General features: G+C 35.6%; 2 protein-coding genes and 1 long non-coding RNA gene across 3 annotated transcripts; 1 reads left to right on the top strand and 2 right to left on the bottom strand.

Annotated features, from left to right (window-relative positions):
- Nucleotides 1-7,638: 7,638 nt before the first annotated feature.
- Nucleotides 7,639-12,847, top strand: LOC131927261 (uncharacterized). The gene is made up of 6 exons (XM_059283030.1): nt 7,639-7,842; nt 9,051-9,189; nt 9,870-10,021; nt 11,260-11,386; nt 11,580-11,700; nt 11,876-12,847. Exons 1-6 carry the CDS (start codon nt 7,773-7,775, stop codon nt 11,966-11,968), a joined length of 702 nt encoding a protein of 233 aa, XP_059139013.1. The 5' UTR covers nt 7,639-7,772; the 3' UTR covers nt 11,969-12,847.
- Nucleotides 12,738-20,027, bottom strand: LOC131927260 (DNA primase small subunit). Its single transcript, XM_059283029.1, has 13 exons — nt 19,856-20,027; nt 18,531-18,688; nt 18,162-18,268; nt 17,869-17,942; nt 17,590-17,726; nt 17,226-17,284; nt 15,974-16,086; nt 15,275-15,372; nt 14,773-14,905; nt 14,366-14,435; nt 13,992-14,056; nt 13,318-13,416; nt 12,738-13,102 (listed from the first exon to the last, which is right to left on the bottom strand). Exons 1-13 carry the CDS (start codon nt 19,962-19,964, stop codon nt 13,083-13,085), a joined length of 1,242 nt encoding a protein of 413 aa, XP_059139012.1. The 5' UTR covers nt 19,965-20,027; the 3' UTR covers nt 12,738-13,082.
- A 4,273-nt stretch (nt 20,028-24,300) lies between these two features.
- LOC131927259 (uncharacterized) lies at nt 24,301-26,531 on the bottom strand. Its single transcript, XR_009383612.1, has 3 exons — nt 26,437-26,531; nt 25,996-26,151; nt 24,301-24,724 (listed from the first exon to the last, which is right to left on the bottom strand). It is a non-coding gene; the product is annotated as an uncharacterized LOC131927259 (long non-coding RNA).

Here is a 26,531-nt window from a genome sequence, read left to right as displayed (position 1 = left end):
AAGTGCATGAAATGGTGACCGCGTTTATTAGAGGAAATTGGCCCCTTTTTAAATTGAAATAAAATAATAAACCAATGCGTAGTTCTGTATAAATACTTGTTTATTTTCTCTATTATTATAAACAAAAAATAAAACGTTTGTTTGACTGCTAATTAGTAACTTAATTGATTAGCAAAAGTTATTTTATATTATAAGAAAAAAAAAGTAACTACTTCCAAACCATTAGCTTTTAAAATTTGTTAGTTCAAAGAATGACAGCAAATGAATAATCAAGTTGATGAAATGACTTTAATTTAATTTACATTTCTTGAGAGGAGCTACGCGAATCTTCACACGAAAAGCTATTTATAAACTTTAAATTTAAAGGAGCTCTAAAACAACAAAAATGTGTCATTTAGTATAATAATTTTGTTAAAAAGTTTCGATCACTTGTCCGTCAATTTACGGTCCAATTATACATTTTTTTTTTCTGCAGGTAATTGTAGTTAGATTGTGCAGGCTACCAGCTGTCAGGTTAGACTACTCTCTACATTTCTCGTATAATCTGCACTTTTCTTGGCTTAGCCTAAGATGCGTTAAAATTACTTTTTGGTACTTTGTTGAAATAAAAAAAATTGTTGGGGCAACCCGCGCTCCCTTTTACTATTTTTATCTAAGAAGAATTTATGTCTATTCTTAAACACGCGAATGTACACAAGGAAGACACACATATACACACAGACACATATAAATACAATAAAAACAAAAAAAAAAGAAACACAACACACATAAGTTAAAATGCCCACAAATACAGTATGTTGTGGAAAGTAGATACGTTTTTTTTTTTAAATTAAAAAAATAAATAAATGGAAAATAGATTCGTTTTGCCGAAAGTAGGAGCAGGGCTTGTATTGTGGTTAAGAGATTAAGGTAGCTATACTAGAAAAATAAATGTCTCGAAAATTCATGCCTTCGTTCATTAAAGTAGGCCAACAATTGACATACATTCAATATGAAGTGTGCTTGTTATTGAAACAGTTGTTTGTGAAAAGGGGGGAGTGTGTGAGGGGTATAGGTAGAACGCGTGTTCACCCTCTACGGCCGAGTGAACTAGCCAAGCAAGTCTCGGCGACCTAGTTTGAGGCGCCTGGGCTGATGTTTTCTTATGCAAACCTGCCAAGTCTACATCGTGAATACAAATATCAGGCTAACAAAAATAAAAAATGTTTTTGTGAACTGTTCTCGTTCACTGAGTGCCGGTTCGCTGCACATTAGCCAGTCATGTCGTTTCGTATCCGGAGGTTACCCTATGGCTATTTTGATATTCATTATTTATAGCAGTATCGTATCCCAGATTTTTCTGATTGTTATTTTAGCAGTATCGAATATCAATTATACACTTGGGCGATTCTAATACTCACTGTGTACCCCTTGCCGACCTGCAGTGTTTGTAATCGATCATGGGGGCCAACAGCGAAAATATCCACTTAATGCCATCTAACGGGGGAGGTGGGTGGAAAGGTTGAAACTTTTGTGACAATATGCTAAATAGAGAGGGGGAAAGGGTTTCAATTAATACAATGTCGAATATATTTGATAAAATTAAGGTTTTAAATTTTAGTTTTTTAATATAGATTTCTGGTTGTTTATATATATATATATATATATATATATATATATATATATATATATATATATATATATATATATATATATATATGTGTGTGGGGGGGGGGGGGGTTAAGTTTGTTACGTCATTCAAGAGGGGCTGGCTTTTAATAAAGAAATGTGACGATAGGATAATTTGGTTGGGGTGGGGGGAGAGAGCACAACGTATGACGTATTGTTTTGAAATTCTTTCAACACAACAATGCCGTTTACATTTAAATGGATAATAGTGTAAAATTATCAGTAGCATACTACTTGTTGTGATACTAACGCCCTCTATGATGTATTTCGTTTGTATTCACACACTACATTAATGCGAGTCATTTTTCATAGAGACGATATATTGCAACAATATTTCGTTTGATAATTCTACTTCTAGTTATGAAAGGCATTCCCTCCAAAACAAGCAATGTTTCTTCCAGACTTTTTTCTCCGGGGGGGGGGGGGGGGGAAGGGGCGGCACTTGATATTTTCGGAGGGGGGGGGGCGGTCAACATTTTCCTGGGGGGGGGGGGGGGCGGACACTAGTAAAAGTAAATTCCATCTCGTTCGGGAGGGGGGGGGGGGGGAAGGCGGTAGACTTTCTTCGGGGAGTGGGGGTGGGGGGGGGGTGGGCTCAGCCTGGAAGAGATGCCTGGAAGAAACTCCGAACACAAGTAATTATTACATGTCAACTTGTTATGCGCCATATAGGGCATTGACTCTGATCGCAGCCTGCTTTTCTTTTTGGATTTGCTTCCATAGCCTTTGTCCAACCAAGAACAAACTACAAGGCAACAGTTGTTTGATTTTGGAGTTATCTCTCCTTGAAGAGTTGCTGTTCCCGGATATCGAGCCTCATCTGCCCGGGACTTTTCGATTGAGCAACCATGAGCTTAACTCATGGGTTCCCAACCTGGGGGTCGCGACCCCCTTGGGGGTCGCGAAAGGCTTTCTGGGGGGGGGGGGGGGGGTCGCCAACTGGTAGACTAAACTCTAGCAATGAATAAAAAAACAAATATTTAGAAAAATATTTGAAATTCGGCATTACTATCATCACTGGAAATGGAATAGAGAATAAACAATTTGTACTGTGCAAAGTTGTTCTTAGTCAGGAGTCTATGAAAACTTCCAAACGTCAATTTGAGACGAGTCATTCGGAACACACCAAAAAAGATATGTAGTTCTTTCGTCGGCATGAAGCTAGTTGCAAACGTCAGAGACTTGATCGAACAGAACGTTTTCACCAAGAAAACACAGCATTAGTGCAAGCATCATATGAAGTAGTATTAGAAATTGCCAAGCAAAAAACCTCTCACACAAAGGAGAAAATCTCATCAAACCATGTATGCTGAAGATGGTAAAATTAATTCTTGGGGATTCCAGTGAAGTAAAGATGCAACAAATATCTCTGTCTAATAATACTATGCAGCGGCTTATGTTAAAAGACAAATTTAGAATGAAATCAAGCTTTCACAATTGTTTGATTTTCAAGTTGACGAATCGACAGACGTGAGTTCGTGTTCGCAGTCTTTGTGAAATATATTCATTCAAATGTTAGCAAATAAGAGTTGATGTTTTGTGAAGATATCATGGAGAAAATAAATACGTTTTTTGAAACTGGAGGATTAAAATGGGGAAAACGGCTGTGGGGCTTGTACGGATGGTGCGTCATGGTTGGGTCAAAATCGGGCTTTCAGAAAACAGAAAAAGGTAAAAGATTTAGCTCCCTAATGATGGGGAATCCACTGCATGATTCGCCGGTATGCCCTCGCCAGCAAGACTTATCCGACTCCATTGCTAATAAAAGTCGTAAATTATATTAAATCTGGAGCCTTAAACACCTGTCTGTTTCAAGAACTGTGCAAAGACATGAATAAAGATCACGAAGTTCTACACTTCAGTACGCCGGCTGTCAATAGGAAATGTGAATCGTGTTTTGAATTGAAAGATGAAATCAAGATGTTCTTGGAAGTGCAAGGAAACAAGACCTTTTGATATACTTTAACGACACGGTGTGGTTGGAGAGAGTATCATGCCTAGCAGATATATTCGAACATCAACATAAGCTTAACCTAACCTGATAAAGGAACGAATATTATCTCTTTTCATGATAATCTTTTGGCATTTTTATCAAAGCTGCAAAATTGGCGAGGAAAAATAAATATTTGAAATTCTGCCATGTTTGAGAAACTCTGCAGTGTAGTGTGATAGATAAAATTTTAAAAGGATTCTGTGCATCTTGAATTTCTTGACAACAAACTGCGGCGTTATTTTCCTCGAGCTGAAAGAAGAAGAATCTGCATTGTCACCCATTCTCTGCTTTCCTTGATGTTACCAGCATTGCCGATGAATAACAAGAGGAATTCTTAGATTTGCAAAATTTAATTGTTAATGCTAGTTAATGCTTGTTAATAGCATGTAATTTTGCTCATCGTATTAAAACAGTTATCAAGAATAATTCATATTGAAAGTCTACTAGAAAATATTAATTTAGTGCTTATTATTTTCTTTACTAATTTCGACTTGTTAATTCTATGGGGGTCGCGGGTCACTTACGTTTTATGAAAGGGGGTCGCCACTCGAAAAAGGTTGGGAACCACTGGCTTAACTGATCCAACCTCCTATACTAAATAATATTTTTGTTTTTACGATTTTAGTCGACAATTAGGTCCCACGTGCACTCTCTTCATTCAATGTGACAAACGGAGTAAATAATCCGAAACTACAAATAAAAGAAGAAAAAAAGGAGGGAATGATGATGCTGATAAAAACGCAAAGAGCCCAGTGGGGAAGAATTGTTTGAGATTGCTACACTATATGGTCATCTTTACCAGAGGCGTAGCGACCCCTCTCGGCGCCCGGGGGCAAACTTTCAATTTGGCGCCCCCCCCCCCCCATATATTTTTTTATATTTATAATTCAAAATAGCAGCTAAAATGAGCTTATTCTGGCGCCCCTAGGGTCGGCGCCCGGGGACATATGCACCCCCCCCCCCGTCGCTACGCCTATGATCTTTACTACTGGAGTCCACTCAGTGCAGAGTCCAGGAGTTGCTCCAGATGATTTTTATCCATAGCACTACAAGAAGATTCAAAAAAGAAATAAAGTTCTAGTTTTAAAATACCAGATATAATAAGTTCAACGGATACATTTTCTAAAGGAAATGAACCAGTGACATACAAAACAAAGGAACCTTCCCAAAAGTACCAGAAAAGATGACAAGAAGGTCAGGAGGTGGCTTATATAGTGTAGTCGCAGAAGTGGAACAGCAGATTATTTACGATGAAACAACTGTTTCTCCATCATATTCATAACAAGAAATTCCTTCACCACTGGAATATTCATGTACAATTTATACATACACCCTCTAACTCTAAGGGTAAGCACCTAAATTCAACGAAACGACAGTTGCTTCCCTTGGTAGTTCTTCTGGTGAGAGTGTTCTACTTGCATATAACTTAATATACGGCAGATAGCAGCAAGAACAAAAAATGCCATACAGAAAGAAAATTATGACTTCGTATTAGGAAAATGCTTTTATATATATATATATATATATATATATATATATATATATATATATATATATATATATATATATATGTATGTATATATATATATATATATATATATATATATATATATATATATATATATATATATATATATATATATATTGCGGCTTTTTTGTGGGACAATAAATTAAATTAAAGAATGTCTAACATGCTTATTTGATAGGAACATTGACTGCATTACTGCACGTCTATAATAATATAACAAGGCACCAAATTTGGTTACAAGCAACAATTAAAAGTTACAGTGAGAATCATCCTTTCTTCTTACATCAAATTATATAACTTGGTTTATTCCTTTGGGGCCATGGGGAGCAAAGGGCTGCAACCACACCTCTCCACTGGACTCGGTTTCGGGCAGTTCTCTTAATTTGCACCCACGTAATTCAAGCAGCTTTTGCTTCCACTGTCCCTCTCCAGTATTGCCTTGTCTGGCCTACTTTCCTCTGCCCCTGGGTTTTCCAGAACATTCATTTCCTCTCGAGTTTATACTCTCCCCTTCTCAGGGTATAACCCTATCCATCCCCATTGGTGGGCTTTAATGTCCCCGTCAATCTGCTGTTGTCTTGTAATTTGCCACATGTCTTCATTTAAAATTTTGTCTGGCCATCTTATCTTAAGGATCTGTCGTAAACATCAGTTTTTTAAATGTTTGTAGCCTAATTGTTATATTAAAGTAAGTTCCATTCAAACTCATGGTTCACCCAGTCAAATTAATAAATGATCAGTGTTAACTACATCTACAGCATTAATCGCATCAGCAACATGAACTACATCAAATACCATACCACATTAACAGCATGAGCTATAGTAACAACATTTACTACATCAACGACATGAGAAACATCAACAACATTTGCCGCATTAACAACATTTGAGAATCACGCCAACTTAAAACTCAAACATCGTCACAACAAGTCCGACCCATCTCTAAAATGACGCTGCACATTTTTGAACACGCCTGAGTGACATGTGAACCTTTATTTTAGAATAAATTGTTTCATCAATCATCAACGTTTCATTTGTTTTGCATTTCCTATTGGTATAAAAATAACTGGTAAACGTGTGGATGGTTTTCAAATTATTTATTACCTGTTGACTGCTCCACTAATAATAGGTCTATAGTAGCTGAAGGGATCTCCCGAGGCGGTGTGGGGGGGGGGGGGGGGGGGGCGGAATTATGAAACTTCCGGAGAGGGGAGTGTGGAGTGGACGACGACAAAAATAATTAAAGTAGCCTACGTATTCTCTACATGAGAATTTAATATTTTTATCACTCTGGAAAAGGTACGGTTGTTAAGGGATTTCCCCGTACAGAAAAAAAGATTCTACATAATGTACTTTAATATTCCAGAACACAAATATCTAAATAAGTGGGCCCTCTCAAACGTTGGTACACGTTAATTAGATCTACTACACGGTAATTAGATCTGTACATTTGAGATTATACTACATAGTCAGGTGCGTAGCCTTGAAAGACACGCTAGGCTGCAGGCAAAATGCAGTAGTCTGACAACATCATGTGACCAATGTCGTGTCCCAGCATGCTAGTGATCCTCGTCAAACGGAACAATAACGTAATGGGCCTATAAATAATAAACATTGTTAGTATCGACGCAGCATTAAACATTCTACATCGATACATCAAAAATAAATAAATAAATCGATTTATCCGTTTGAGCGTGTGTGTGTGTTTATTTAAAAAGTTATAACTAGTAAGCTCGTAATGTAAGTTAAATAAAGTATGGACCTTTCGACAATTGACAAAGCTGATTTGTTTGGGTAAAATTATGTTTAATTTGCTCCAGAAGGCCTTTAATTACAAACCATAAAACCCTGATATAGGCTTCGGAGGCGCCTAAATAATATAAATTACAAACCATGTAAATAAATGTAGGATCTATGGTCATTATTTGATAACATTGTTCCAAATAGAAAATTGTTTCATATAGTCTATATTAAAATATGTTCACATTAAATTCTAATTGGTAGCCTACACTTTTCTTATTTACATAAGCCTGCTGTCCAAAAACAAAAAGGATTATGTCACAGCGCAACGGCTTTAATATGGTAGCATAAAGGCAAAAATAAATTTTTAAATTTATGATACTTTTTTTTATTCTAGTGATGACAATACGTCAATGACAATATTGATCTCTAGGCAATGTATGGCATGTCAAAGTAATCGTCAATTTGCGTGCTAAATATTTATGGAAAAGCTAAAAGATATTTGAGGGTGTAATTTAGCAGCTACATATATCTAATCACATTTGAAACCTGATACTCAATACCCTATCTTTCTGAATGTATCTTTATCATTTTAATTAATTTTAATTAGTTTTAGTCATTCGCAGACAAAATTAAGGAAATTGAATTTAAGTAGGGTAATCGAAAACAGCAAAGTCGATACCACGTAATATAATTCAGTAACGAGTACGAAGCATTTCCGCTTTTAGCCAGTAAACAAAACCTACCTATGTAAACAAATTCAGCTGATCAAGTTTTTGTGGTAATCTTAACTTTGTGAGCGAAACCTGACTAGAGATATTGGCTTTGTCTGTAAGACAGAAAATGATGTCTCATATTTTTATAGCTGTTTTCACATGTGTGGTTCTTTCTACTGTTTCTGGCCGAAGTACAGGTACTAAAAAAATCATGTTGTGCTTGAGTTGTAAAGTTGTTGTAGATCTAGATCTAGTTGTGAATTTCTAGATCTAGACTAGATCTAAATAAAAATAGGGTGATCTATCGTTTTAGGTACGTAAAATCGCCCGCAACTAGTAATGTGAAAAACAGGTCACTCCTTGAATTTTTAATAATTATTTCACATTTTGAGGAGGATTTATGTTTGGCAGATGCTAGCCGGAAAAAGATGCGCATGCGCTATGGAGAGAAACTACGACTTGCCATCGCGGCGATGTTTTCGACCATCGCGGCGATGTTTTCGATGGTACTGCGCATGCGTGTGTTTACAATCGCCGAACCCTAACTAACACCAACCCTAATCCTATCCCCAACCCTAACCCTAGCCCTAATCATATCCTTAATCCTCATTCTAACCCTAGCCATAGGTCACTGCGCATGCGCAGACCTATCTATTGCCAGCTAAGTGGAGACGTTGGGGACAAAAATCTTCTTCAGAGTAGTCACTTCGTTTATGTTTTGTAAAATACAAAAATGTTTCCTTGTTTCATTTAGGACCTGGGTCCAAATGCGGCAGATAGCCACTTCCTGCACTTAATAATAGCCTATGACTGACTTACAGTCAACACTAACCCTCACCTCAAAGTCCTACAACCATGGCCCTGACCCTTATAGCAGAAATAAACTAGTTAAGCTAATTAAAACGAACTAAGTATAGTAACTACACTGATGTCACAATACTACTATCAACCTTATACAACACCAAATTTACAGTAATTTCAGAAAAGCCTTTTTTCAGACAGTTAACTCCAATACTGTCAAAACATTATCTATTAGTAATAAAATAAACTATTAGGCCTAATAGTAAATTATAGAAGGCTTTTTATGCTAATTAATTAGGTCAAATTAATTGTGATACTCTACTGCCCTGCCTGCACTAAAACAGAATTACTTTGAAAATTTTGTCCTAATATTGTTTGTGGTTTTAACAAGAGAGAACTTATTTTACAATGTCTGACTTAGTGAAATTTTCTTATAATCTCAAAAATATAAAAGCCTACATAATCCCTTTTAAATTAGTTTGATAAATACTAGTTGTAAAGGTTATCTTACATCAATTTTTGTAATTACATATTACCTATTAGGATTTCTCACCCTGCCCCCATTTTAAAGCTAGCTTAAACAAAACTTCTGCTCTAACATTAGGATCAGCATGTGATTTCACACAAGAGAAGATACAGAAGGATATAATGGAATGTGCTGTCCATGAACCGTTTTTGATGGTGGAGATAGTGAAACACATGGACAATCCAAAAGGCATGCTATCTTCAGATTTTATTTGCAGGTTGGTTCTCTATTAATTTCTTAAACAATTTTCAGTTCCATCCTATATGCATGTGGAGTGGGGGAAAAAATATAGTCTTGCTCTCAGCCTATGGAAGGCAGCTCACTGTTTTCTTTGAGGATGCAACATATTTTTACACTACTGCACACAAACTTTCTTGTCTTTTCTGTTCGTTGTTTATTATGTTAGGGTAAATTCAGTAGACCCCATAAGTAATTAAGTAATTAACTATCCCTAATTTTCTAATGGCATTCATCCAGTTGGCTGAGAGAAACACTATTGTTTTCCACAAACAAAACCATGATTTTGTACATTTCGTCTTCTGCATACTCTTAAAAAGTTAATTAGAAATAATAATGCACATCTCATAGAGATTTGGAATCAACCCACGAAAACATGTGACTGTAAGTATCCGTCTCATATCTGTAAAAAGGTCTTGTTTGGGATATGCATGTATAAGACAAAAACAAGTTTTGCTTGCTCTCGAGTCTTCAGCACAGATCCGACAAAATACTTGGGTCTAGGTATTAAATAAACAACACGACAGTTTGCTACCTTGTCAGTGACCATGAATTTAAAGCTTTGTCCTTTATGTTGTGTAATTAGAGGCAAAAAAATGTTTCCATTTGAATAAGTATTTCACTCAACCACTTCACAAATCTTTTGCCTTCTGGTTTCAGCAACATCAAGGCCCTGGCAGACATATTTGTTTGCCTAGAGTCCAAAACAACTGAGTGTTTGTCTAGTGAGCAACAGAACATCCTGCTGGAAATGTTGCCTTCCAAACAGAGGCTTGAGAATCTGCTGCAGTTTGTTTGCCAGCACAAGACTGGTAAAACGTTTTTTTTCTAAATTAAATAATCACTAATCTGTTTGTTGCTCATTATCAGTGTTCCATCTTAACTTGTAAACTTACAGCGCATTTTGTAAAATGCACATAATCTGCTATATGTTATTTCAGCCACCCTACGCACAAAAAATTAATTTCACACGTGCTTTTGCTCTTTAGAAGGGATGCTGCTGTTAATAAGTAGGGCAGTTTGTTTATAATGTCCACATTCGCTCAATGGAAAAAAAGTATACTATTACAACTATCTGCGTGGGGGTACATGGATCCCTAATAGTGGTGTTGAATTAAAAGCGTCCATATTACATAATACATTAGTGAGTTATTGCCACAGAAACTGTGCAAACATTTTAATAAGAAGACATTTTTTTTCATTTGAGTCAAAACAGAGATAACCTACAAACACTCTAAGATCATACACAGCTTCCTTGCTATTTAAATTGATTGTATATTCAGCAGCATTGTATTTATTACAGGCAAAGCCTCAGTGATACTCACCTTGGCATTTTATAGAATGCACATGCAACTTTTTTTTTCAGGCTAAAGTTTGAAATATTTGACCAATAATTATTTTCATTACAAATTTGAAATGTCAGTATTTATAAAAATGTGTAACTTTGACTGGAGAATTACAAAGTGACAATATAATGCTTTGTTAAGTTTTTAAGAACAATTTTTCTCAATTGGAAACAGTACACATTCAACTCAACTTGACTTAGTTTTTCTGTTGATTGAATAAACTTACTTTAGTGTAATAACACAGATCTATCAGTCATTCTGTATTTTCTGTACATTTCTTCTAAGCGATAAAATAACAACCCAAGTCTAATTTTGTGAAATTTTATAATAAACCTTTTTCTTCTGTTTAGTACTTACTGCCAGCTCATTCAAGTATTATTTTGTTGTATAGTATATGCAAAATACAAGTTACTGACAAAGTAATACACGGCTGTGCAATAGGCAGAAGTTGAAACCATTCTGTGCATTCATTGTTTAAAAATGTATATGACCTCGAATAAATATTTTAGAACATATTATTAAAGAATGGTTATTATAGTATTTTTGCTGCAGTTGAACATAATGTACCACAGACACAGGGTGTAAATCTGTTAACAGCTGCCATTACACATGGTGTTAATCTATTTACAGCTGCTATTATTATTATGATATGTGGTGCTAGTGGCCACAGTAGAGAACTAATGAACATTTCCTCTCTGGCCCAGAACTCATTGAAACCCAGTGCATGGACAGTGATCAGGTGAGAGAGTTTATGCAGTGCTACGCAGGTAAACTTCAGGGCATTCAACTCTTTGGTTTCAACAAAGATAACATCCAGTCCACCATTTGCAGGTACAAGTGAAATTTATTTTAAACAATTATTTTCAGTTCAATCCATATAGTATCACCATAATATATGTTCAATCATAGGTAATTTTAAAAATGTTTAGTTTTTCATCATTATGTAACATAATTAAATATATATATTCAGTTTAGATCATGTTTCACACAAAACTAAATTATATTCGTACGATTTTTAAACCAGCATCGCCACAGCAGAAGAATCTTGTCTCAGTAACTTCCATGGCACATGCAGTGAGCAAGTGGTCAGCCTGCTGTACCAGACACTTGAGAAAATGTTCAATCTGGACAGCTGCCCTAAACAGGTAAGGGGAGCCACTGACAGCTGGTTAGGTGTTAGTGTCTAGTGAAAACAGGCTCTTTAACAGTTTAACGAGTAACTTGAACATCTGTGAGCCACTGACAGCTGGTTAGGTGTTAGCGTCTAATGAAAACAGGCTCTTTAACAGCTTAATGAGTAACTTGAACATCTGTTTTCAGCTGAACAATCCATTTGACAGCATCTTGGTTCACGGACAGCCACTTCAGTTCAAGCCCCAAGGGGACATTGGCTACAACATTGTCACTAACTGAACAACTTGATCCCTTGTGCTCAGTGTATCTGTGATGTACTAGCTGTAGAAGTATATACAAATGAAATCCTTTTATTTAGATGATGTAGCTCAAATTTTGTGCACTGAATTTTTTAAAATATAAATAACGTTGCAGTAAAAATAAAACAGGAATGAAATTATTTGAATTATACGATTTGGCTCTAAAATAAAATGGTTGCAGTGGAATCCATTTTGGCCTAACTGGCACTTCACTATCCAAACACCACTTGAAAAGAAATAGAGCACTGGAAATATTTTAAGACAAATTAATAATTGTTGAATAAACTAATATATACAAGGGTAAATCAACAACAGTAGGCTCATTTTATCTTAATTCACAGATTGATATTGTTTGTATAGTTTTGTTTGAATTTTATTTTCTTGGTGCTTTTATGTAAAAACAAAACTGCATACTTTAGAGTAGTTTATTCCATATTAGAAGTTTAATGCACATGATCAATTTAGTTGCCATAATAGGACAAATTTAGCCCTCATCTGGATGTAAGATTGTTGAATAGCCCACTAACAATAGAGCAGTGATCTAGTGGTTTAATTTTGGGCTTGCAATATATCTAAGTTTGTCTTGTTATGGTAATTAAAACTATATGTACTTATGCTGTGTCTATTATTCATTTTTTAAACACTGAGGTAACATTATCACTTCTAAAAAGATATTAAAAAAAACAATTTTTGTAAATAAGGGAAAAACAATCTCACTGGCTTTTGATAAATTTATTTTCAATCATTCCTGGTGCAAAACAGTGATAACTAAAAATTTTTTTATAAATTTTTTCACCATGGATACAAGACTTTTATATTTACATGTACCAATGAACTTAAATAAATGTTTATTTTCCTCCTTTAATCTTCATTTTTAATGGCTTTCTCCTGTGTATTTCCTTCCTGTTTGTTGTTTTTCATGTTTTGCCTAGAGTCACCCATTGTGGATTCTTATAGTTAGGAACTGGGGGGGGGGGGCATCACAATAGATCCAATATATTTAGCTTTACTGCTTGTAGACATGGTCCCTCAAACAGTAACATTCTGAGCTCGCTGGTGGTGCTCACGTTTTTGTTGAATGTGCATCCCAGCTTTCAAAATTCCATTTTGACATCTGAAATTTGAAAACCTTATCATACCTTAAATCAATTTAAAAAAAAACAAACTACATTATAGCCTAGGTCAGTGTCACAGAATTTCTAAACTAAAAGTGATAAAATAGAAGCTGGTTAAGCATACTGTCAAAGTTCTAAAATGTCTTGACAAAAAAGATTTGTGCTAGAACCAGGTTAAATGACGAATGAAAACTTAACACAGATGAATACTTACCACTCTGTTCTATTGTTTTTCCTTTCCGTGAGCTCTCCAAACTTTTGAGAAATGTTTCAAATGTTGCTAAATAGGGGCCTAGGCTTGTTTTTCTGTAATCTAATGGACAAAATTCAATTAAAAAATTAAAACAATAAAGCCAGTATTTGTATGTAAATACCTCTCAGTTTAAGCTTCTCATAAAAAAACCTCAATGATTCTATTAATTAGGACTAAAAAGAAGTAAAAAGTTGTCTTTTAGTTAGAATTGCTTCTACCAAAAAATGATTTTCATTACACTTTGTAATACATGTCAAAAATTATTCTACATCCTTTTAGCTTCTGATAAATAGCCAGTAGCTTGGTTGAATTTAACTCTCGACAACCCAAGAATCAAAAGCAGGGCTTCCATTTAACCTTGTGAATTGTATCAAACCATTTTTTTTTCAAACCCCAGAACATTAAAAATATACATATAGCGTTAGGTTAAATTCCTTCTGGCAGTGTTATTGTAGTTATAAAATGAAAATGATATTTTGTTTCAGGATGCATAGGACTACAATACTAAAAATTCTTTTCAGGTGCAAAGTGACAATCTTGAAAAAGAACTTGACTTTGAGATTAGGACAATACTTAATGTCTAAACAGCATCAAACAGAAATGGATGGTTTATATAGAAAAAACAACCAACAAACCTCTAAACTTTTTTCCTTGTTCATCCTCAGATACATCTATTTTATCAAGTTCATCTAAAAGAACACTAAAAAAAAAGAAAATGTTTTAGTGGTACCATGTGCATAAACTAGAGAATTTATAAAATGATAATATTGATTTTCTAATCACTTATCTGTAACAGCAGCAGAATAACAAAATGTTGAGAACATTTGTCTGGCAGGAAAGATCAATTTTCTAAATGACATCTTTTGTTTCACATTTATCATGATAGGTCTTTCAGTTTACCACTGAACTGTCATATGGCTAAGTTGGGAGCTTTTACATTGTTTTTCCCCAACTGGCATATTATATAATCAGTGCTACGAGTTTATAATTACACAATACAAAACCATACCTTATTGTAGGCACTGAATCTGGATCAAACTCATCAATAGTCTTAGGATTCATGGGTACACAAACTTTTCCTGTGGTACAGCAAAGAAGAGTGTAACAAAAAATGTAAAGATCTGTTAAGTACACCACATGAATCAAAGAATTATCATCAACATTTTTAAAAATAAAAAGCTAAATATTCTCTGAAGCTTCAAAGTATTTGTACCTAAAAATATGCTTGATGATTTAACCCCCCCCCCAACTCGAAACCCCATAACAGATGTCATTTTACTTTTAAAATAATAATTTAAAAAATCACTTTCTGAACTCCAAAAAAAAAAAAGAGCTCCAGGAGAGATAATTTATGTACTACCCACATGGTTAATCTAAAACTAAAAACAACAACAGGAAGTGAAGACATTGGCTCACCAGTCTTTGGGTGAATACAAAATGGGCTTTTGAGCAAGTGGTTGATTCCTTTACTGACGTTAATGTCCAGCCGGGGGTAGCACAACTGTAGCTTAATCTCCTCAAGGACGTATGGCTTGAACTTTGCGTCAATCTAGGAAATGGAACAATGAAAGAAACTGTAGTTCTCGGATAAGGAGGGTAGATGTGAATTTATTTAAGCTCAAAAATGCTTTCATCACAAAAAGCCTAAAATAAAAATATGACTAATTATGTAGCATTATTGTCAAAATGGCTGTTGTATCGTAAACAAGCCACTTGTTGACATAAAGAAAAAGCTCTTTAGCTTGAATTATGTGTACATATATAAACTATTTTCTCAACAAAAATGATTTCAGCAAACTGAAGAGGGACAGAATGAAAAATATGTGGATCATTAAACCTAATTAAGTATGGCAAAACATAGCTTTTAGAAGCAGAAAAAATTATTTTGGATAAGGCTTAACAGACAAGATTAACTTACTAAATGGCCTTTCTCTAACCGGTTCTGCAAAATAGTCCACCGTGTTGACGTGTTTTTACCCAACCTATCAAAAAAATCTTCCACATCAGCTCTGACTGGTAGCTAATGTTAAAGAGACATTACCATTAATAAAAGAATGTATTTTTAACAATACAATGAGCCTAATATTAAATAACGTTAATCAGAGCTGTCCACCAAAGAAAAAGCGGACAATGGTATAGTTATTTTTATTGTACAGCCTAGCAGTAGTTCATTTATTTCGTCGCGTAAATTAGGCGAATTTCAACCCTAACCCATATATCCAGACAACCACACCAGAAATGAAATAAAAAAAGCTCCGTCTACAGCTCCACTCATCATGATTGCCTGCAACCTCTGACAAACTTTAACACTATATGAAAAATTGGGTGTTAATTCAAGAGGTATTATCAGTGTGCGGATTACTCTTTAAATAAATATTAATTTTAAATAGTAATAGGAGATTAACAGAGTCACCATAGGTTTACATAGTAGACTGAATAACATAGTAACTGAATGAATTTACATTGGGCTGAAAAGATTTCCGTTTTTTTAAAACTGTCTGTAGAAAAAAACAATTTTTTTTCAGAGGAAAATTTTCCTCAAATAGAATAAGTGGATTTCCAGAAAAAAGTGGAAAATTATTTCTCCGGCTATTGAAGTATTGTTAAAAAAGGATATTTTCTGAAGGCACTATGGCTAAAATTTTTGACCACTTTTCCTCGCAGTCAAGAAAGTCTTGTTTTTTCACAGCATAGTCATTAAAATGTTTGTCAATGACTTCCAAAGCATGTCTGCAAACACAATTATATCAAATTGTTAAGATTACATTTAAATTAGACTTGAGTCAACACTAAAAGTCACACAAATCTACACCCACACAAGGGTTTAAAGCAGACAATTTATTTTTAAAATGGGAAGGTATGGGCATGGAGAGGAGTGTGATTGTGTATCTGAGATCTCTTGGCTAAAAGGTAATAGCTAAAACGGCCGACCAGGATAGTGAAAACTTCATTGACACAAACTAAAACATTTTTACTTTCTCGTATTTACGCAGTATAGAAAAAGTATTGTAATCGTGCAAAAAAAAAAAAATCGAGATTTTTACAGATCTCGACGTTTTACACCTCACTGATACGGAAAAACATAATTTTGCAATCTTGTCCGTATGTCTGTGTGTGTGTGTGTCTGTCCGTGTGTAAACACGATAACTTGAGTACCGTTACAGCTAGGTTGATGAAATTTCATATATAAGTATTATATCAAAATCGTAGATCCGAATCAACTTTTGAGCGATTTCCGATAACCGGAAGTGGTACTTTTCCTACTTTGAATTTTTCAAAAGCCTTCAACTTGAGTACTATTTCAGATAGATAAATGAAATTTCACATGTAAGTAAAAGATCTAATTCTCTACCTTCTGTTAAATTTTGAGTAATTTCCGTTGACTGGAAGTAGTAATTTACGCTACTTCCGATTTCTCAAAAAACTAATGTAAATTTTAAAAGTACTAATAATATTGCGCACTATTATGCGCTTTTTTATTGGGCGTTCACTTGGTGTGCAATTAATTTGTCTACGAGATTTTATTCTATTTTTAAAACTTTAAGTATTTAAAATGGATTAAAAATCATGTCTATAGCCCAAGTTCCCATCCCCTGTTATTTTATATAAGAATATTCGAGAAAGTTTAGGGGAGATCACTCCCGGTTTATTAATATCAGCAGCATCAAGCCTAAATTTAATGTAAATCTTAACACTTCAAAAGTATTAAAAAAAAACCCAAACAATTAAAATTTCTACACAAACAGAAAGCTGATTGAAAAATATTCTGACATTTAAAATAGAAATAAAGTCCATTAAAATGCCAAAATAGTGCCTTCAAGAAAGTAAAGGATGAAAAAAACTGAATCAAAATATCCTTCAATATTTACCTAATTGAGGGGTGAAGTCTGTCTGGTAAGGAAACTTTTCGGGAAACATTTTCTCCACCCTTATTGAGAAAATACACAATGAAATTACACAAATATTTTGTCACTAATATAAAACACAATTCAATTATACAAATATATTGCCACTTATACAAAACATCATTAAATTATACAAATATATTGCCACTTATACAAAACATGATTTAATTATACAAATACATTGCCACTTATACAAAACATGATTAAATTATACAAATACCATGCCACTCATAATGAATATTAATTAGCTAGTGCCAAGATAAACTCAACATAAACTATCTTAGAATTTCAGAACTTAAGAAGTTGACAGTTCAAGATTTCACAATACCTTAACCAGAGTCAAGTACTCTGCAATAGCTGATCTCCCCTGAGCCGACAATTTCCTGGCAGCCTCATCACAGACCCAACAATGGATGCCACGACGACCAGAATAAACCCACAACAAATGCTGGAAACCAAAGTCATCTGAAATAAAGGAAACCAGTCAGCATTAACAAGTTTATAAGTTACAACCAGCAGATAGATTAGGGCAGTATAAAAAAATATTACAGGGCAAAGGAATGAATAAAACTAAAAAAACAATAACTTATATAATTGCGAAACAAACCTCTCAAGGCTCTATCCAAAATTTTGACAGCCATCACCATCAGAGGCCAGCACCTGGAGCAAATATCCGCACCTCTGTGAATAGTACAGAACAGATTAGATAAGAGGATCAGCACTACCTAAATAAACCCAAAATGTAACGGACATTAATTATTAAAGAAACTAATCAGGAAATCTAATTAAAATTTAAAAATGCTTTCAAGAAGCCCCTAGTCAGAGGGGGGGCTTAAAACAGATCCTGAGATATCAAAGTAAAAAAGACTGCCCAACTAAATTATTTTATCGATCACTTACGAGCAACAAGAGCGAACATCATCATAATCTGTCATGTCAATATCAAACACAAGCTCTTTTTCTAAAGCTTGAAAAGCCGTGGACTTGACAGTCTTGTTATCTTTGGGCTGAAATTTGGATATACATTAGCAAGACTGCTTTTATTTAGAAAAATCAATGAACAATTTAGTTTTTTTTAAAAAGAAGGCTTATTTTCAGCAGACAGGGTAATAGACTAGCATCAAGATGATTGGTGGTGTTTCTGGAATGGGCAAGCATTCGTCATGGGGTGTAAATTTGCACACACTCAAATGTATCTCAAAAGTATGAAATCATGAAATTTTGCAATGAAGAGATTAAATTAAATTAATAAGGTTTAAAAAAAAATACCCTGTGAGAATATACAGCCCCAATGTCGATTTTATGTGGACATTTTTTCACCATCTCTTTCTCTAGTTCCTGCTGGTCCGAGAAAGACATGTAACGAATGTAGACATCACCTTCCAGTGTGAAGGAGAACTCTCTATGGCTGAAGTAAGTTTTTGGCACTAGACATTAGATACGCAACAAAATATTTATTCATGTAAGTATATATATATATAAAAAAATGCTTTAAATATAAATAGGAGGCTTTTCTAATAAGTAATGGGCATATTTAAAAAAATCAAACTGACCCTTCTAAAATGTTTTTTTAAGGGAAAATAACCACTGTCACTGAGTAATGGTGCACCCAGTGTTAGACAACATACTCTACTGAAAACAGGTCTGTTTATTTTTTTGACCGAAAAAGATGTACATGCGCATAGCTCTACGATTACCTGGTTTTTCTTGTCATCTACATGTTCGCTGTTTAGGCCTATGTTTTGTCTTAATGGGACTAGGATTAACCAGCTAGCTATACTGTAAACCCTCAACCCCTGACGACCCCCCCGAAGTGCAACTGCTCGACCACACGATACATATAGTTTTGTGAGAAGAATAAAGCTAAAAGAGTAATTGATCACATTGTGCAGCTATTAGGCTAATCATTTTCATAGTATTTAATTTGAGCCCATTGCATTGATATTTAGGTCGTTGCATTTTGCATCCTTTGTCAGCTAGATAGAGCTTAGGGGGAAAAGGCTTTCTCCGGGCAGTTACTTCAATTTATTTTCGTAGTATTGTAATGGTGTTGGGGTCAGAAATTAGGCTCTAGTTGTTAGTATCATCAAGATCGTCTATTGTATGACTTGGATTAGACTATGGATTAACATTCTATTTCGTTGTTCATTCTAATATTGATTTCCCCCAACACAAGTATTAAGTGTCTAGAATCTAGATCTAGATTTGCTTTCATAGTCATACTCAACTCATACAAAATATTGAACATAGCCTTCGTCAACCCAAGAACAATCTACAATACCACAGTTGTTTGATTTTGAAGTTTTCTCTCTTAGATGGGTTACTCGCTCCAGCTAATGAACCTTATCTATCTCTGGAGTTCGAAAGTCTAAACTCTCCCCTATTCTCACGGTTTCCCTTCCCACCAGTTGCAGTGTGAGTATTTTATTTGGATTTTTAGTTTAGTTCAGTACTAGTCATGTTGTAGTATTTGGATTTAGTTTAGTACCAGTATCTTACAGTAACTTGCAACACTTTTTAAATACGACTCATAAAACTAGTCTGACACCAAACTTAAAATTAAACTCAAACTGCACTGAAAAATTCTTTCCTACCTCCGCCGTAATTCAACCATCTGAAATACGGTCCGTATGGAAACAACCTTTTGTAATAGAGTGGTAAAAGGTCTGGAAGTATATCAGGATTATATGCATTGTTTGACATGGTTAAGCTGATTTTACAACGATATAGATCTAGATATATAATTAATTATTAATTATATATCTAGATTTTTAGATCTAGATCTAGATCTATCAATTTCTTCAGTGTAGGTTTAGTTTAGTTAGATTATCATTTGCTGACACTAACAACGCGCGCCAAACAATAACTTCCGTATTGTAAAGCTAAACATTCGTTTTTTTTAATTTATAATTTTATATTTAGAGTACAGTTTTTGTCTAAGATGGTACAGGTACAGCAATCATTTTTTTTTTACCAACTCACAATCGCGAGCAACATAATATTAGTATTTTTTCATAGATCCTATAAAAAGACTACTATCAAGTGATTACGTCAGATTATACGCACAATTAGATCCAGTGTTTCTTCCAGACTTTTTTCTCCGGGGGGGGGGGGGCGGTAAACTTTCTTCGGGGGGGCGGACACTGTTAAAAGTATATATTTTCTATATAAATTATATAAATTTCATATCGTTCGGGGGGGGGGGGCGGGGGGGGGCGGTAAAAAATTTTCAGGGGGGGGGGCTTTGCCCCCCCCCCCCCCCCCCCCCCCCGAAGAGATGCCTGAAAGATACTCTGATTAGATCTATATAAAATGTAACTTTGGAATAGAAAAAGCAAATAGGCCATCAATAGTTAGGCCTACTTGAAATAATGCGATATACCCAGTCAGCAACATGGACGGGGTCGTCGCAATTTTACAAGTGATTTTTCGAAACTGAATTTGTGGTTTGTTTCTTGAAAGAAGTTGGTCAGTTTAAATAAAACACTCTTCAAGAACCTAATGTTGACCCACCTCAGTTAATAATTAAGAAAGAAGTTCCTGTGTCAAAATAAACACTGTTAATGGGGATGGAGGGGAGGGATGTGTAATGTTGACTATAAATTCGTATAATTATAATATAATTATAATATAATTTATAACGTCAATTTTAGGGTGTGTGTGTGTGTGGGGGGGGGGGGGGGGTTGGGTGAGGTGTGATGTAATGTTTAAATATTTTTTAAAGCACGACGTCATTTAAGGAACGACCCATCATAAAAATCTTCGTGTGTACACTAAACCCAATGGCCAATATGTTTCTGGTGAAAGGATTAAGGAAAAAAATCCCATTCAGTTTGATGTTTAATTATTGTCCTACCATCCTAACACCAAATGACCTACCATCCTAACACCAAATGACCTACCATCTAAATACCACATGACCTACCATCGTAACACCCCACGACCTACCATCCAAACACCACATGACCTACCATCCAAACACCAAATGACGTACCACCCAAACACCATATGACCTACCATCCTTACACCTCATGACCTACCATCCTTACACCACATGACCTACCATCCTAACACCACATAACCTACCATTCAAACACCCCATGACCTACCATTTAAACACCACATGACCTACCATCCAAACACTACATAACCTACCATCCAAACACCACATGACCTACCATCCAAACACCACATAACCTACCATCCAAACACCCCATGACCTACCATCCTAACACCACATGACCTACCATCCTAACACCACATGACCTACCATCCAAACACCAAATGACGTACCATCCAAACACCATATGACCTACCATCCAAACACCAAATGACCTACCATCGTAACACCCCACGACCTACCATCCAAACACCACATGACCTACCATCCTATCACCAAAAAACCTACCACCTGAACACCACATGACCTACCACCCAAACACCACATGACCTACCATCTAAACACCAAAATGACCTACCATCCTAACACCAAATGACCTACTATCTAAACACCTCATGATCTACCATCCTAACACCAGTTGTCCTATCACATCCCGTCCTATGACCTAAACTCTCAGACCGGCCCAATTTCCTTCTTCCCTGGGGTTTCCAGTCTATAGCTTTCTTAGCAATATTTAATATTATTTTCTTCCCTTTCTCATGGTATGTCCTGTCTATCCCCATTGACAGGCTTTGGTGTCTTTATTTATTGGCTGTTGTTCTGTGCAGAGGCGTAGCGACCCTTCCCGGCGCCCGGGGACAAACTTTCAATTTGGCGCCCCCCTTATATTTTTTATATTTATAATGCAAAACTGCAGCTGAAATGAGCTTTTAATTTTTTTTTCCAACCCATGTTGACGCCCCCTAGGGTTGGCGCCCAAGGACATAGGTAACCCCCTCGCTACGCCTCTGGTTTTGTGTTTTGCCCCAGGTCTTTATTTAATATTTTGTCTAGCCATCGTATTTTGAGGATCTGTCGTAAACATCTGTTTGTGAACGACACGTAGCCGTACGTGTTATCTGATCATCAGCAAATATATTAGAAAAACATGGACACGTTCAAACACGAACTTGAACACTTTAAACATATCTAAAAACCTTCTTATTAACACATTTTTAGCTTTCAAGTGCAAATGTATTGAAAACAATTTCTAGAACTTCTTCGTTCTTAATTAGAATACTGGTAGAGATTCCTTCAAACACAATTAAGTATTACTTGTCATAATTGCTTTTGGAGTTGTCTCTCTTAGATGAGTGGCTTTCCCCAGCTATCGAGCTTCATCCTCCTGGGGGCAGGGGCGGAACTACAGTGCCGCCAGACCCCGCAATGCGGGGGGGCCCACCCCATTTAGGGGCCCACGGCCGACCATAAAAAATTGTTAAAAAAAATGTTCTTGCATTTTTGATTTAATGTCTGTTTTGTAAAAAAGATTACCGTAGCTGCGGTTGGATTATCTTTATTCTATAGACACTACTCCACGCTCATTTTTCCTTCGTTTTTAAACCACTGTGAAAACCGAGTCCTCTTTCTACTACAATGAAACTTATCAAAGATAGCAAACGTTCAAACCACTTCCATGACTTATTTCCCTTTTTTAAATAGTCAAACAGTGATGCTCATAAGCCTCTTTTTAATAGATTTGTACTAAACGAATTAAAAAGCAATTACTTCTCTTTAATATTATTTGTTTATAAATTACTTACTAAAGAATGACACGGTATAAAAAGAAAATGTATTCAAAATTAATAAAATAAATATGAAAAAACATAAAAATAAACATGACACGAGACACCATTATTTACAGAAAGCTTTCATGTTTTATATTCTTTTGACCAATATGAGGATTTACGGCAGAGATAATATTAAACTGATTCTCACAAAACAGACTAATGCACTTACACTCATGATGTGATGTTGTAATTTGTTTTAATAAAAAAAAAAAAAAAACCCACGTATTTCTCATAACAGGAACAGGCCAGCATGAATAAGTATCATATGTTCGTATGTTGTGTTTAAGTATATATGTATATATATATATATATATATATATATATATATATATATATATATATATATATATATATATATATATATATATATATATATATATATATATATATACATATATAGGCCTATATATTTATATGGGGGGGGGGGGCCTAAACATTTTTTTTTGCGGGGTGGCCCCTTTTTTCTAGTTCCGCCACTGCCTGGGGGTTCGAACTTTGGACTTTTTGGTTCAGCAACATGCGCTTAACTGACCCGGCCTTTTATAATTACGTTACTCCGATAACTAATGAAAAAGTGTTATAAGTTTTGTTGTTAAAGATTGTTATTATAAACGTTTTTATACTTTTCTTATTTAATACTTTTTAAAAATGTAGATATTGTATAGATGGTCGATGTTTAAATTTAAAAAAAAACAAATAGTACCATGTTTCCTCTTTTCAAACAGGCACACTGGACATTTTAAAGTACTTTCCATAGACCTATATATAGTTTCTTTAAGAAGTTGCCTTATTGGGATTAAAAGCACTTACTCCATGACGAATTCTTCTAGTGTTGAGGGTATGTCTTGTATCAGATCCCTTACTCAATGACTCATTCCTCTAGTATGGAGGGTGGGCCTGATTTAAGTGCTCAGCGACTTGATGTGTCGACTTAACACACTACACGCCATAAGAATACAGTCGTTACGATATATCAAAAAATTACATATAGTCTCCATTTACCGTAATTACACTTCATGAGGAATTTAGTATTTGAAGAAATGTATAGCATTCGGTGTGAAGAGTGGATTTCAAGTTATCATTTATAATATAACAGCCACTAACATCGTGGCGTCACTAGGTTGGGTGTCGTCCGGTGCGGTAACTGATATAATTTAAAATAATTTAGCATTTTTGGATTTGGTGTCACTGCCAAAAAATAAATACCACTATATAAATCTTCGTAAACCAACTAGCAATATCACCAGACTTGCATTGTAATTTTCCTAGGGTGTGGTTATTTAAAAAAACAACACAAACACGAAATCGCTGATATTTTCTGTAGAGTGTATAAATGTATAGAAACATGTAAAAAAAAATATAAAACAATAAATCAAACTGAATGAATAGACTTATGTAAACATTTGCAAACAATTAAGTAAAAAATTTCTAAATCTAAATTTCAGCAGGATAAAGAACTCGGTATAGGAGGTTTTTTTTTTTTTTTAAATTAGGCGATGACTTGAATTCAACGCTGTATGAGATTTGTTTTTTTTAACTTTTTTTTTTTTGGTAAAAAAAAAATTAGCCAATGAGTTGGTATCCGGTGCCCTGACAACTGGCAAAAGATAAAACGGCCCCCACGAGCACCAGAAAGCCCCCAAAACAGGTCAGGATAAAGGAGTAGCCCATGTCCGTGTTCGCGTTGTGAAGTTCGGACATCCAGACGATCACACAAATGATGATACAGACGACTGAAAAGTAGGGGTGTGAATGGTGAGTTGACGTGCGCTAGGGAGCTACATGGACATAACGCAAACATAACATATGTGAACATACAGGACACACTAAATAACACAGGACACATCCACAAACACAGGATACACATGTCAAGCGAAAACAGGACACAATAACAAACACAAGACACACTAGCAAACTGATGACACAATGACAAACACAGGAAACACCAACAAACACAGGACACACCAACAAACACTAGACACAATGACAAACACAGGACGCAATAAAAAAAAAACAAGACAAACATTACAAACACAGGACACACTAACGAAAACAGGACATAAACACAGGACACAAGAACAAACACAGGACACACTAACAACATCAGAAATAGCACAACTACAGGTCATACGTTTAATACACACTGCCCAAGTAAACAAACCAAATCAATGAACAAATAATGTAATTGCGATGATTACTACAGATAACGGCATGTATAGAGCCGAACAAGAGGGGTGTGGGGGTGTGTCCTGACAGAGTTCGACATTAGGCATTAGCCAAACACCCAAAAATAAATTCTGAATAGGGTTACGTTTAGGGTTATTTTTTTCATCGACAGGGGTTAATATCCTACTGCATCGTTTTTTATAGGGGGGGGGGGGTAACTGCGGGAACAACAGGGCATTACCCCCTGTCAATTACCCCCCGACCAGTAGGACATTACCCCCGGTCATAGCTTAAGGTTCAGCTCTAGGGCTAGGGCTAGGGCTAGGGCTAGGGCTAGGGCTAGGGCTAGGGCTAGGGCTAGGGCTAGGGCTAGGGCTAGGGCTAGGGCTAGGGTTTGGGCTAGGGTTAGGGTTAGGGTTATAGCTAGAGTTATTGTTAGGACCAGGGTTAGGCTTAAATCAATGTCTAGAGTTGGGTTTGGTTTTGAGTTAATTTTAGGTTGATGTGAATTCTCAGGTTATTCGCCTTGGTTTTAAGGTTAGGATTAAGGTAATATGTAGGTATAGTGTTTGAGTTAGAATCAGGGGTGGGGGGGGGGTGGGGGGTAATTGACAGGGGGTTAATTGCTCAGGAGGATAAATACGGGGGGGGGGGGAGAAATGTCCTGGGGAAAATGTCCGGGGGGGGGGGGTAATGTCCTGTAGCAGGTAACTGCAGTAGGGGCATTTATCTTGGGTGTAATATATCGGGGATGACTTGGGTAGCTGTTATGGAGATAGATCTGCTCCCCTTATGCCCATATGTACATAACAGTATTGTAAAATATAGTTTTCAATACCAGTAGCTGTCCCACAAGCAGCAGAAATCATGGGGAATAACTTGTTTGGGTCACTTCCCCTAGCCTGCTGGAATATGAAGAGAAACGAGAGAGCGACCGACACAACTCCAAATATCATGGCTAGCAGAGCAAAAGCACGGCATGCTAATAAACTATCTGAAAAAAAAACAATCAAAATTAGTTGTTTTATCGAGTTGAATTCTGGAAATTTTTTTTTGTTTTGTTCGGACGAGCGGTTAATTTTGTAAAACCACATTACCAGTGTTTGTTTCGGCTAGTGAGGGGGGTGGGGGGTAGGGTGGGGTTATAAACCCTAGGATAGATTTTTTTTTTTAGCATCCCACATGAAATGGGAACATATCCATAAAAACATAAAAATAAAGCAAAAAAAAAAAAATGGTTGAAAATTTTTGTTAGACATTTCTAAAGGTGTTGACTGACCTGTAGTGGTGTCAATTGTAACACACCCCACAAATCTGACACCAGTGCACACCTCCCACAGACCAAAACTGAACACGCCACGCTGGTCCCATTTC

This window comes from Physella acuta, unplaced genomic scaffold, assembly GCF_028476545.2.
Source record: "Physella acuta isolate Inbredline_101_S28 unplaced genomic scaffold, ASM2847654v3 ptg001392l, whole genome shotgun sequence".
NCBI classification, from domain to species: domain Eukaryota; kingdom Metazoa; phylum Mollusca; class Gastropoda; family Physidae; genus Physella; species Physella acuta.
The sequence above is the reverse complement of the archived record's forward strand: the minus strand, read 5'-3'. Positions and strand labels throughout refer to the sequence as shown.

Excerpts from the sequence above, each read along its gene's own strand:
- LOC131927261 (XM_059283030.1), top strand. The coding sequence starts at position 7,773 with ATGATGTCTCATATTTTTATAGCTGTTTTCACATGTGTGGTTCTTTCT. Across the intron at positions 7,843-9,050 it reads TGTTTCTGGCCGAAGTACAG|GATCAGCATGTGATTTCACA; the intron begins GTACTAAAAAAA and ends CTCTAACATTAG. Across the intron at positions 9,190-9,869 it reads TCTTCAGATTTTATTTGCAG|CAACATCAAGGCCCTGGCAG; the intron begins GTTGGTTCTCTA and ends TTCTGGTTTCAG.
- LOC131927260 (XM_059283029.1), bottom strand. The coding sequence starts at position 19,964 with ATGTCAAACAATGCATATAATCCTGATATACTTCCAGACCTTTTACCA. Across the intron at positions 14,906-15,274 it reads GGTTAGAGAAAGGCCATTTA|ATTGACGCAAAGTTCAAGCC; the intron begins GTAAGTTAATCT and ends TCCATTTCCTAG. Across the intron at positions 14,436-14,772 it reads TTGTATTCACCCAAAGACTG|GAAAAGTTTGTGTACCCATG; the intron begins GTGAGCCAATGT and ends GCTGTACCACAG.